The sequence below is a fragment of the Equus quagga genome, chromosome 12 (genome assembly GCF_021613505.1).
Source record: "Equus quagga isolate Etosha38 chromosome 12, UCLA_HA_Equagga_1.0, whole genome shotgun sequence".
Taxonomy (NCBI): domain Eukaryota; kingdom Metazoa; phylum Chordata; class Mammalia; order Perissodactyla; family Equidae; genus Equus; species Equus quagga.
Genome location: NC_060278.1, coordinates 67,434,630 through 67,447,803, shown reverse-complemented (window position 1 = coordinate 67,447,803; position 13,174 = coordinate 67,434,630). Strand labels below are relative to the sequence as shown.

Sequence of the window (13,174 nt, the reverse complement as noted above, 5' to 3'; positions counted from 1 at the left end):
ATATTCTTTATCCCAGTACTTCTCAGAGTCTTTAATACATAACTGTGATACTCCACGAGGGGCTCTATAGAAGGTCCTGGTTTTAGACAGTGGAATTCTTTTAGGAGGAGGAAGGGGATGCTTGAGACAATGTCATAGAAGTAGTATTCCTTGGAACACATTTGGGAAATGCTGTCCCAGCTGCTTGTCCTTTGGCTCATGACAAATAATGCCCTATGTTCCACATCCAAACATGTCGAGTGTGTTCCCTCTGCCTGGAATGTTCCATCTCCAGGTCTCCACATAACTTCCTCCCCTTCTCTTCATTCAGGTCTCAGCTGAGATGTCTCGAGAGGTCTTCTCCATCCCAAAGCACTTTCCCATCACTCTCCATCCCAAAGCACTTCTCACTATTAGAAATGTTTGAAGTGATGTATTTGTTACAGTTTTATTGTCTGTTTCTCCTTTAGAATGTAAGTTCATTGCATGAGAGTGTTGCAGTATTCCTGGCATTTAGAACAGGGTCGGGTGCATAGTAGACGCTGCATTGAAGAACAAATGAATGAACGAACAGTAAACTTAAGACTTTCTTTTAAACAGGGTGGAAGATCATGATGATCTTATGCCAATATTTCTGCACCATGACACTATTCTGAAGGAAACTTATGGCGAATACTTCCTGGCTGAACTAATAGAGGCCCAAGATGAAGAGAATCATGCTGTCGTGTGTGAGGTTGGTGATTAACCCACCTAGGGATGTGCTTGGTGAAATAAAAGAGAGAAATAAGTGACATTACTCCTGATTTTACCCAGCGCCCCAGGGCTGCCATCCCCTGCTCCCTCCCCATGCCCTCCAGGTGGCATGCCAGGCTGATTTGTAAACTGTGGCATCACTCCTTCTGTGCTGTTACTGGCTTTAGGTTTTTAGGTTTTTGAGATCCTTCCAGATGCCCAGGCTCCTGTGGATTCTTTGCCCTGTTCCTAGAGTTAGGGGTTAGAGTTAGGGGGAAAGGAAAATATCCTCTAGGGATGTCTAGGGGGCGTTTCTGAGACCCTGAGATCCCAGAGGTCAGAGTTCACAAACTAGAATCTTTCTGGCAGATGGATTGTGTTTGACTTGGAAAGTGATTCATTTTTTAAAAACTTAGTTTTTTTTTTTTAAAGATTGGCATCTGAGCCAACATCTGTTGCCAATATTTTTTTCTTCTTCTTCTTCTCCCCAAAGCCCCCCAGTGCATAGTTGTATATTCTAGTTGTAGGTCCTTCTGGTTGTGTTATGTGGGATGCCACCTCAGCATGGCCTGATGAGTGGTGCTTTGTCTGCACCCAGGATCTGAACTGGTGAAACCATGGGCTGCAGAAGCAGAGTGTGCAAACTTAACCACTGGGCCATGGGGCTGGCCCCCAAAACTTAATTTTTTAAAAACTTTTTGTTTCAACAAAATTTCACACTTGTAGAAAACTTGTAAGTACCCAGGTTTCCTAAATGTTAACATTTTACTACATTTGCTTTATCATTCCCTTTGCTTGCTCTTTCTCTCTCTCTATCTATTTACATAGATAAAAATATATGTGTGTATAACATAAATTTATATATTTTTTTCTGAACCATTTAAGAGTAAGTTGTGGATGTAATTCCTCTTTACCTTTAAATAGTTCAGTGTATATGTCTTAGAAATGAGGATGTTCTCTTAAGTAACTGCAATGCAGCAATCAAGTCGAGCGGTTACGGTCCTGCAATCCTGCTATCTAATCTACAGACCTTATTCAGATTTTACTGACAGTCCTGATAATGTCCTTTATGGCAGAAATAAATCCAGATCATTCGTTGTACTCAGGTGTCATGTGTTCAGTCTCTTATAATCTGGAACAACTCCCCAGTCTGTCTTTGTCTTTCATGACGATGACATTTTTTAAGAGTACAGGTCAGGTGTTTTGTAGAATGTCTCTCAACTTGGATTTGTCCAATGTTTTCTCATGATTTGATTCATGTTATATGTAATTAAATTTTGTTGAATTAGTAGCTAACATTTAAAAATTAGGAAAGAGCATATAACAATTGGAATTTCTAGCTTTCCTGGAAAAATCAGAAGGCCTGCCTGTTGGGCCTGTTTTTCTGCAGGGCCCCAGGGAGTTGGAGCTTTGGAGCAGCTGCCACTGCAGGCAGTGGGTGCCCTCCAGCCCAGCACCATTCACACCGTGCCCTGGGTCTTCACAAGCTTCCTCAGCCCATCTTCTCCATTGTGTGCGAGCACGGTCCTTGTGAACACATCAGGTGTGACCACTGACTCAGGACTTGCCCTATGAGAGTCCTGATTCCACAGTGTCCATCCAGGAAGGCTTTACAACAGGAGGTTTGGGATGGAAATAAAGAAACACGGAACCCATGCCCTCTAGTTTGCCAGCTGTACACCCAGAGGTCCACACCCAGGGGAAAAGTTGGGAAGAGACAAAAAAGAGAGCTGGCAAGCTGCTAGCTTTATTGTGTCTCAGCTCAAAGTGATGAGCAGATCGACCTGGGACTCTAGGTGGCTGATATGAGCAACTCTGTGACTCTTGAGACCATCTCTCATCCTTGCCCCACCCCTGGAGGCATTCACTGAGGGACACTCCTCCCTTACAGAATGTTAGCTAGCAGTGAGTTCCTTCTCTGCATTTGCCCCCACAGGATTTGATAAAGAAGATCCTAATTCTGATAGCTACACATAAGTGTACTGAGGTATCTTTAGGCCTTTATTTGGGTTTGAACCTGCCAACATAGGCCTTCCTGAAAAATAACATGATAGCTTTCTACCTCATGCCGCTCCATCTGAAGCTTTGGGCGTTCTTAAGAGTTGAAAATGCTGAAATAGGGATATTCATGAGGTCTGCCCAAGGGTATGGAGAAACTGTCTGACTGAAAAAAATTGAGACTCTTAGCATCTTAGGGTCATTAGGGAATATGTGCTAACTATTCAGCGTTAGGAAGGATAGGGTCATGACCAATGGCATCTGCTTTATGTGTATATGAGAAATGCGAGGAGAATATTTTAAAGTAGTGGTACTCAAACCTGAGCATGCATTGAAGTTACTTCTTGGGCTAATTAGAACACAAATGACTGGGGACACCCCGCCACCACAGCGTCTCTGATCCTGTAGGTCTGGGATGGGGCCTGAGAATCTGCATTTCTCACTAGTTCTCAGTGATACTGATGCTCCTGGTGTAGGCACCACATTTGAGAACTCTGTTTTAAAGGAATGAAGCTTCCCTCCAAATAGCTTGTTATTGACTAGTGTACAAGGACCTCACAAGGCCAGCCTTTTGTTGATGGTTTTAGGAATTGAGAAAAAAAGCAATTCAAACGTGAGCTAAGATGTTCTCTTTGCATCCATGAGAAATATAGAGGGCAATTTTTTGGTAAAGGGCTTTAAGAGAGGTTTATATAGGCTTGTACTGAAGATTGTTTTTGACAGCAAGATAGTCTTATTTTGAGTGAATTTTCGTGCTTGTCTTTTGCATATCATAATTAAGAAACATGCATAGACCCCTTGGGTACCCAGCCCTGTACCTGAATATTTCATTCATAGAATCCCAAGGTTCAGGCAAAGTTGACCACAAATTATGCTTTTTTTAAAGTGGATATTTGATCTTCATTTTAAAAAGGAGGGTTTTGTGCCAGTTTGTTGAAAAGCATTCAAAGGTGGGAGTTTAGCAGTTTTACTTCTAGGAGGACTTGTTTCGGGAATCCATCATTCTTCGTACACTCAGTTCTCATTGTTTGACAACACTGTAAGGGCTATTTTAAAAATATTGCTTTTCGTGAAAAACATGGAGTCAAAAGTTCTCTTGTTTTGATGACTTGATTAGTGTGAGACTTCGTTCTCCATCAGTGGTTCTCAAGCTTGATGTGTATGAGAGTCACCTGGAATGCTTTTAGAACATCCCCATGCCACTGGACTTGCATCTAGAATACATAAAGAACTCATGCAGCGACAAAGAGGCAAATCATCCAAATGAAATGTGGGCAAAGGATTTGAATAGATATTTCTCCAGAAAAGATATGCAAATGGCCAGTAAGAATGTGAAATGATTTTCAATACCATTAGTCATTAGGGAAATGCAAATCAAAACTACAGTGAGATACCACTTTACACCCACTAGGATGGTTATCATAAAAGAGACGGACAATAACAAGTGTTGGTGAGAATGTGGAGAAATTGGAACTCTGAGACATTGTTGTTGGGAATATAAAATGGTGTAGCCACTTTGGAAAACAGTCTAGCATTTCCTCAAAAAGTTAAACATAGAATTATCATTTGACCCAGCAATTCACTCCTAGAATTGAAAATAAATATTCACTCAAAAACTATGTACACAAACATTCATAGCAGTATTATTCATAATCGCCAAACAGTGGAAACAGCCCCATGTCTATCTGCTGATGAATGGGTGAACAAAAGGTGGCATATCCAAACAAAGGAAAATTATTAGGAAAATAAAAATTATTAGGAAATAAATTATTAGGAAATAAAAGGAATGAATTACTGATGTATGTTACAACATATTTGAACCTTGAAAACATCATACTAAGTGAAAGCAGCCAGACATAAAGACCATGTATTATATGATACTATTTATATGAAAGCCCAGAATAGGCAAGTGTATAGAGATAGAAAATAGATAGGGGGGGGGGGGGATGATGGGGAGTGACCAGTAATGGGTATGGGGTTTCTTTGGGGAGGATGAAAACATTCTGAAATTAGTGGTACTGGTGTACACCTTCGTGAATATACTAAAAACCACTGAATTGTGTACTTCTTAAAGGTTTATTTTTATGGTAGGTGAATTATATCTCAATTTTTAAAAATTCTGTTGCTAGGAATCATCAGGATTAATTAAATCAATCTTTTGGGGTGAGACACAATCAGTATGGTTTTTTTTTTTTTGGTGAGGAAGCCTGGTCCTGAGCTAACATCTGTTGTCAATCTTCCTCTTTTTGCTTGAGGAAGATTATCCCTGAGCTAACATCTGTGCCAGTCTTCCTCCATTTTCATGTTTGGGATCCCACCACAGCATGGCTTGATGAGTGGTGTGTAGGTCCATGCCCAGGATCGGAACCTGTGAACCATGGGCTGCTGCAATGGAGCATGCGAGCTTAGCCATCACGCCACCAGGCTAGCCCCCCACAATCAGCATTCTTTAAAAGCTCCCCATATAATTCCAATGTGCAGTCTAGGTAGTGAAACATTTATCTACATGACGGAAAACACATCTGGTGAAGAATGGGATGAATTTAGAGAGATATGGGCATTAGCTACTTAAGGTGAGAACTGTCCCTAAAAATTAGATTTTGGGGTGTTAGTCCATACTAGTTGTTTCTTCTACATTGAAAAGGTTTTTATTTTTATTCTTTCATACTTAGGTTTTTGCATTTTTTTTTAAAGAGTTGCTTTCATATATTCTCATTGGACCTACAGCTTCAGGTTAATGAAAAAAAGGAAGGGTCAGGAAGTATTTGGGCCCAGCAGGACCATTTTGAAAAGCTATGTCTTTACATGATAAGACAAAAACTACTGAGAAGTAGTATGATTCATACAGACCCCCAATAAGGACTTTTACTGACCAAACTATATGACTCCGGTTTAGTCAGGTCTTTGTTTTTTGGAGAAAAATTTTATTTATTTTTTACAGCTTTATTCAGATATAATTGACATACAACATCGTGTCAGTTTAATGTGTTGATTTAATACATTTATATATTGCAAAATGATTACCACCATAGCATTAGCTAACACCTCCCTCACATGTCATAATTACCATTTCTTTTTGTAGTGAAAACATTTAAAATCTACTCTCTTAGCAGCTTTGAAGTATATAATACAATAGAAGTAATTATAATCACCATACTGTACATTAGATCCCCAGAACTTATTCCTCTTCTAACTGGAAGTTTGTGCTCTTTGGCCAACATCTCCCATTTCCCTCACCCCCCCCCCCCCCTACTCCCTGGTAACCACAATGCTACTCTGCTTCTATGAGTTTAGCTTTTTTAGACTCCACATATAGGTGACATCATACAGTATTTGTCTTTATCTGACTTATTTCACTTAGCATCATGCCATCAAGGTCCATCCATGTTGTTGCAAATGATAGGATTTCCTTCTTTCTCTTGGCTGAATAATATTGCATTGTGTGGATAGATAGATATGTACCTACATGCATACACACACACACACACTACATCTTCTTTATCCATTCCTCTGTTGACAGACACTTAGGTTGTTTGCCCACCTTGGTTATTGTGAGTTATGCTACCATGAACATGGGAGTGCAGATACCTCTTCAAGATCCTGTTTTTATTTCCTCCTGATATACGCCCAGAAGTGGGATTGCTAGGTCATACAGTAGTTCTGTTTTTAATTTTTTGAGAAACCTCCATACTGTTTTCCATGATGGGTTCATCAATTTACATTTCCATCAACAGAGCGTAAGTGTTCCCTTTTCTCCATATCCTTGCCAGTACTTGTTATCGTTTGTCTTTTTGATGATAGCCATTCTAACAGCTGTGAGGTGATATCTCATTGTGGTTTTCATATCTTCTTTATCCAGTCATCAGTTTCTGGGCATTTAGGTTGGTTCCACATCTTGGCTATTGTAAATAACGCTGCGATGAACATAGGGGTGTATGGGAGTCTTGGGATTGCTAATTTCAGGTTCTTAGGATAGATACCCAGTAGTGGGATAGCTGGGTCATAGGGTATTTCTATTTTTAACTTTTTGAGGAATCTCCATACTGTTTTCCATAGTGGCTGCACTAGTTTGCATTCCCACCAACAGTGTGTGAGGGTTCCTTTTTCTCCACAACCACTCAAACATTTGTCACTTTTGGTTTTGGATATTTTTGCCAATCTAACGGGTGTAAGGTGATATCTTAGTGTAGTTTTGATTTGCATTTCCCTGATGATTAGCGATGACGAACATCTTTTCATGTGTCTCTTGGCCATACTTATATCTTCTTTGGAGAAATGTCTGTTCATGTCCTCTGCCCATTTTTTGATCGGGTTGTTTGTTTTTTTGTTGTTAAGCTGTGGAAGTTCTTTGTATATTATGGATATTAATCCTTTGTCGGATAAGTAGCTTGTAAATATTTTTTCCCAATTAGTGGGCTGTTTTTTTGTTTCAATCCTGTTTTCCCTTGCTTTGAAGAAGCTCTTTATTCTGATGAAGTCCCATTTGTTTATTCTTTCTATTGTTTCCCTCATCTGAGGAGTTATAGTGTCCAAAAAGATTCTTTTGAAACTGATGTCAAAGAATGTACTGCCTATATTCTCTTCTAGAAGACTTATTGTTTCAGGCCTAATCTTTAAGTATTCGATCCATTTTGAGTTTATTTTAGTAAATGGTGAAAAAGAATGATCAATTTTCATTCTTTTACATGTGGCTGTCCAGTTTTCCCAGCACCATTTGTTGAAGAGACTTTCTTTTCTCCATTGTAGGTCCTCAGCTCCTTTGTCGAAGATTAGCTGTCCATAGATGTGTGGTTTTATCTCTGGGCTTTCAATTCTGTTCCATTGATCTGTGGACCTGTTTTGGTACAGTACCATGCTGTTTTGATCACTGTAGCTTTGTAGTATGTTTTGAAATCGGGGATTGTGATGCCTCCAGCTTTGTTTTTCTTACTCAGGGTTGCTTTAGCAATTCGTGGTCTTTTGCTGCCCCATATGAATTTTAGGATTCTTTGTTCAATTTCTGTAAAGAATGTCCTTGGGATTCTGATTGGGATAGCGTTGAATCTGTAGATTGCTTTAGGTAGTATGGACATTTTAACTATGTTTATTCTTCCAATCCATGTGCATGGAATGTCTTTCCATCTCTTTATGTCATCGTCAATTTCTTTCAAGAAAGTCTTGTAGTTTTCATTGTATAACTCTTTCACTTCCTTGGTTAAATTTATCCCAAGGTATTTTATTCTTTTTGTTGCGATTGTGAATGGGATTGAATTCTTGAGTTCTTTTTCTGTTGGTTCATTGTTTGTGTATAGAAATGCTACTGATTTATGTATGTTGATTTTATACCCTGCAACTTTGCTGTAGCTGTTGATTGTTTCTAATAGTTTTCCTATGGGGTCTTTGGGGTTTTCTATATATTAGATCATGTCGTCTGCAAACAGCGAGAGTTTTACTTCTTCATTGCCTATTTGGATTCCTTTTATTTCTTTTTCCTGCTGAATTGCTCTGGCTAACACCTCCAGTACTATGTCGAATAGGATTGGTGAAAGTGGGCACCCTTGTCTTGTTCCTGTCCTCAGAGGGATGGCTTTCAGTTTTTGTCCGTTGAGTATGATGTTGGCTGTGGGTTTGTCATATATGGCCTTTATTATGTTGAGGTACTTTCCTTCTATACCCATTTTATTGAGGGTTTTTATCATAAATGGGTGTTGGGTCTTGTCGAATGCTTTCTCTGCATCTATTGAGATGATCATGTGGTTTTTGTTAATGTAGTGTATCACGTTGATAGACTTGCGGATGTCGAACCATCCCTGTGTCCCTGGCATAAATCCCACTTGATCATGGTGTATAATCTTTTTCATGTGTTGCTCTATTTGGTTTGCCAGAATTTTGTTGAGGATTTTTGCATCTATGTTCATCAGTGATATCGGCCTGTAGTTCTCCTTCTTTGTGTTGTCCTTGCCAGGTTTGGAGATCAGAGTGATGTTGGCTTCATAGAATGTGTTGGGGAGTACTCCATCTTCCTCAATTTTCTGGAATAGTTTGAGAAGGATAGGTATTAAATCTTCTTTGAATGTTTGGTAGAATTCTCCAGAGAAACCGTCTGGTCCTGGACTCTTATTTTTGGGGAGGTTTTTGATTACTGTTTCTGTTTCTTTACTTGTGATCGGCCTATTCAGATTCTCCATTTCTTCCTGGCTCAGTTTGGGGAGGTTGTAAGAGTCCAGGAATTTGTCCATGTCTTCTAGGTTGTTCAATTTGCTGGCATATAGTTTTTCATAGTATTCTCTTATGATCCCTTGTATTTCATTGGTATCTGTTGTGATTTCTCCTCTCTCATTCCTAATCTTATTTATTTGAGATTTCTCTCTTCTTTTCTTGGTGAGTCTGGCCAAGGGTTTGTCGATTTTGTTAATTTTTTCGAAGAACCAACTCTTTGTTTCATTGATCCTTTCTACTGTCTTTTTCGTTTCAATATCATTTATTTCTGCTCTTATTTTTATTATTTCCCTCCTTCTACTGACTCTGAGCTTTGTTTGTTCTTCTTTTTCTAATTCTGTTAGGTGTCGTTTGAGATTGCTTATGTGAGATTTTTCTTGTTTTGTAAGGTGAGCCTGTATTGCGATGAATTTCCCTCTTAGGACTGCTTTTGCTGCATCCCAAATGATTTGGTATGACGTGTTCTCATTTTCATTTGTCTCCAGATAATATTTGATTTCTTCTTTAATTTCTTCAATAATCCATTGTTTGTTCAGTAGCGTGTTGTTTAGTCTCCACATTTTGTACATTTCTCTGCTTTATTCTTGTAGTTGATTTCTAGTTTCATAGCATTGTGATCAGAAAAGATGCTTGATATTATTTCAACTCTCTTGTATTTATTGATGCTTGCTTTGTTTCCCAAAATATGGTCTATCCTTGAGAATGTTCCATGCGCACTTGAGAAGAATGTGTAGCCTGCTGTTTTTGGATGAAGTGTTCTATATCTATTAAGTCCATCTGGTCTAATTTTTCATTTAATTCTATTATTTCCTTGTTGATTTTCTGTCTGGATGTTCTGTCCATTGGTGTTAATGGGGTGTTGAGGTCCCCTACTATTATAGTATTGTTGTTGATGTCTTCTTTTAGTTCTGTTAAGAGTTGCTTTACAAATTTTGGTGCTCCTGTGTTGGGTGCGTATATATTTACAAGTGTTATGTCTTCTTGGTGGAGAGTCCCTTTTATCATTATATACTGTCCCTCTTTGTCTTTCTTTACCTGTTTTGCTTTGAAGTCTACTTTGTCTGATATTAGTATAGCAATACCTGCTTTCTTTTGTTCATTATTAGCTTGGAGTATTGTCTTCCATCCCTTCACTCTGAGTCTGTGTTTGTCTTTGGGGCTGAGGTGTGTTTCCTGGAGGCAGCATATTGTTGGGTCTTGTTCTTTGATGCATCCTGCCACTCTGTGTCTTTTGATTGGAGAGTTCAATCCATTTACATTTAGAGTGATTATTGAAATGTGGGGGCCTACCGCTGCCATTTTATGTCTTGTTTTCTGGTTCTCTTCAATTTCCTTTGTTTCTCGTCCATGGTTTAGTCTGTTCTGATGGAGAGCTGCTACTCTCTGTTGTTGTCCTTCTACTTATCTCCTTTGTTCTTGGTTTTGTAGTCCCTTTCCTTTTTTTGATTTTTCGGGAATGAGCGTTTTCCTGAGCATTTCTTGAAGAGGAGGTTTGGTGGCAATGAACACCCTTAATTTTTGTTTATCTGGGAAAGTTTTTATTTCTCCATCGTATTTGAAGAATATTTTTGCTGGGTAGAGAATTCTCGGCTGCAGGTTTTTGTCCTTCAGATTTTTGAGTATATCATTCCACTCTCTTCTAGCCTGTAAAGTTTCTGCTGAGAAATCTGCTGAAAGCCTGATGGGGGTTCCTTTGTAGGTCAATTTCTTCTGCCTGGCTGCCCTTAGTATTCTCTCCTTGTCATTGACTTTTGCTAGCTTCACTACTATATGTCTTGGGGTTGGTCTACTTGCATTGATAAAGTTTGGAGATCTATTGGCTTCTGTCACGTGAAGTTCCATCTCTCTCCCCAGGTTTGGGAAGTTCTCAGCCATTATTTCTTTGAATAGGCTTTCTGCCCCCTTCTCCCTCGCTTCTCCCTCTGGTATACCTATAATCCTTAGGTTGCATCTCCTAATTGCGTCAGATAATTCTTGGAGAGTTTCTTCATTTCTTTTTAGTCTTAGCTCTCTCTCCTCCTCTGCCTGCAGCATTTCTATATTCCTATCTTCCAAATTGCTAATTCTTTCCTCCATATTATTGGCCATACTGTTCAGTGCGTCTAGATTTTTCTTAATCTCCTCTATTGTGTTCTTCATTTCCAGTATTTCTGTTTGGTTCTTCTTTATAGTATAGAACTCTTTTGTGACATAGCTCCTGAACTTGTTGAGTTGTCTATCTGAATTCTCTTTTAACTCATTGAGTTTTTTAATGATGACTGTTTTGAAGTCATCATCATTTAGGTTGTATATTTCATTGTCTTTGGGATTGTTTTCTGTGTGTTTGTCATTTTCCTTCTGTTCTGGAGATTTAATATATTTTTTCATATTGCTTGATGGTGTAGATTTGTGCCTCCGCATAGAGATAGAGTTTAGTTACTGCTTCCACTTGTTTCTACTGGTGTGGTGGGGGGACAGCTGTTTATACTGCTCCAATCAGGAACCCTATCAGCTGTTGCTAACTGGGCCTGGGCCCCTCCTCACAGTCACAGTGATCCTGTGAGTTCCCTCTTCAGCTGTGGAGGTCATCACAGGGGGGCTTCAGACTGCTGGTGCCTACTGTTGCAGACCACCTAGACGTGCTCCCTCCTTAGGTTCTGCAGTGGTTTTATGGGCTTTCCCAGCAGCCAGGGGCAGGATCACTTATATCTGCAGCTCTGTCACTGTTGGTGCCCACAAAATCTCGCTTGTCCACTATGGTCACAGCAGAGCTATGGGCATTTTCTACAGTCTGTGGTTAGCTCACCTAGCTATGCTACTTTTGTCCCAGGGTCTTCCAGCCTTGTGGTTGCTGGATGGGTGCTCTCTACTAGTGTTGTACAGAGGCTATCGCTGAGGCTTCTGTGAGACTGTAGAGTTTCCTCCTGGGCCACAGAGCCAGGTCGCTGGAACTCCACCCAGCCCCAGTCCTCTCCCCTAGGATCTCGGTGAGCCCATTGCCCTGTCTGGGGAATAGCCTGATACCTTGAGTTCAGTGGCAGCTGGTTGGCTGCTGCCCTGCCTGGGATTCTCCTCTTTGGGACCCTCCCAGCGTTGTGGATGCTGGGTGGGGCCTCTCCGCTAATGGCAGGCAAAGACCCTGCCTGCTGCCCGGAGGGGACTTCAGAGTTTCTCCCCCAGGCCGCGTAGCCAGCTGCTGGAGCTCCACCCAGCCCCGGTCCTCTCCCAGGAGATCTCTGGTAGTCCTGAGCCCCTCCTGGGCGAAAGCCTGGTCAGTGGAGCTGGCGGCAGCAGCTGGCGGCCCGGCGCGCCATTTGGGATTCTCTCTGGGAGCCCCCAGGTGTTGTGGGTGCTGGGTGGAGCCTCTCCAATAATGGCAGGCAAAGACCCTGCCCGCTGCCCAGACAGGATTTCAGAGTTTCTCCCCCAGGCCGCGTAGCTGGCCGCTGGAGCTCCACCCAGCCCCGGACCTCTCCCAGGAGATCTCTGGTAGTCCTGAGCCTCTCCTGGGCAAAAGCCCCATCAGTGGAGCCAGCCGCAGCAGTTGGCAGGCCGGCACACCATTTGGGAGAGCCCCCAGGCGTTGTGGAGGCTGGGCAGGGCCTCTCCGATAATGGCAGGCAAAGACCCTGCCTGCTGCCAGGACGGGACTTCAGAGTTTCTCCCCCAGGCCACGTTGCCAGCCTCTGGAGCTCCACCCAGCCCCGGACCTCTCCCAGGAGATCTCCGGTAGTCCCGGGCAAAAGCCCGGTCAGAGGAGCCTGCAGCAGCAGCTGGCAGGCCGGCGCGCCGCTTGAGATTCTCTCCGGGGCCCCCCAGGCTTTGTGGATGCTGGGCGGGACCTCTCTGCTAATGGTGGGTAGGGGTTTTCCCCACCGCCTCCGGTGTGTAACTCTGGAGCTTCCCTCTGGGCTCAGGTGTAATTGCGGGGGGCTTAGGTAGGGCTCTGTTCACGTGTTTCCACCGTCGCTCCTCTGGTGTGCGCTCCCTCCTGCCCTTGGCGTGTGGCGATGTTCTGGGGGCATCCGCTGGAAGAAAGCCGCCCGCAGGCTCTAGGCTGTTTGGGGGTTGGGGTCAGAGAGTTTTCACCTATCTCCACCTCCTCCCGGAGGGAAGTCCATCCGCCTTCCGATGTATAGCAGTGTGGGTCTCTCCAACGTCCTGAGATGCTATATAGATATCCTTTGTCAAGCGATGAATGTCCAATTAGTTGTAGATTCGAAGGAGGAGAGACAAAGAAGTCTGCTCATGCCGCCATCTTGGATCTTCCTCCCTTCTGCCCATTTTT

The 13,174-nt window shown here is 41.9% G+C and overlaps 1 protein-coding gene across 5 annotated transcripts in view; it reads left to right on the top strand.

The window, feature by feature from the left end:
• The window catches only part of CFAP61 (cilia and flagella associated protein 61), a 294,287-nt gene that overhangs the window by 44,917 nt on the left and 236,196 nt on the right, over window positions 1–13,174 (top strand). For all 5 annotated transcript variants that reach the window (XR_006891038.1, XM_046678345.1, XM_046678348.1 and 2 more), the window contains one exon: window positions 580–712. Coding sequence is in view for 4 of the 5 variants with exons in the window: in XM_046678345.1 (XP_046534301.1) it covers window positions 580–712 (133 nt within the window). In the remaining variant the exon portion in view is untranslated. The remainder of the gene's footprint in view (window positions 1–579; window positions 713–13,174) is intronic.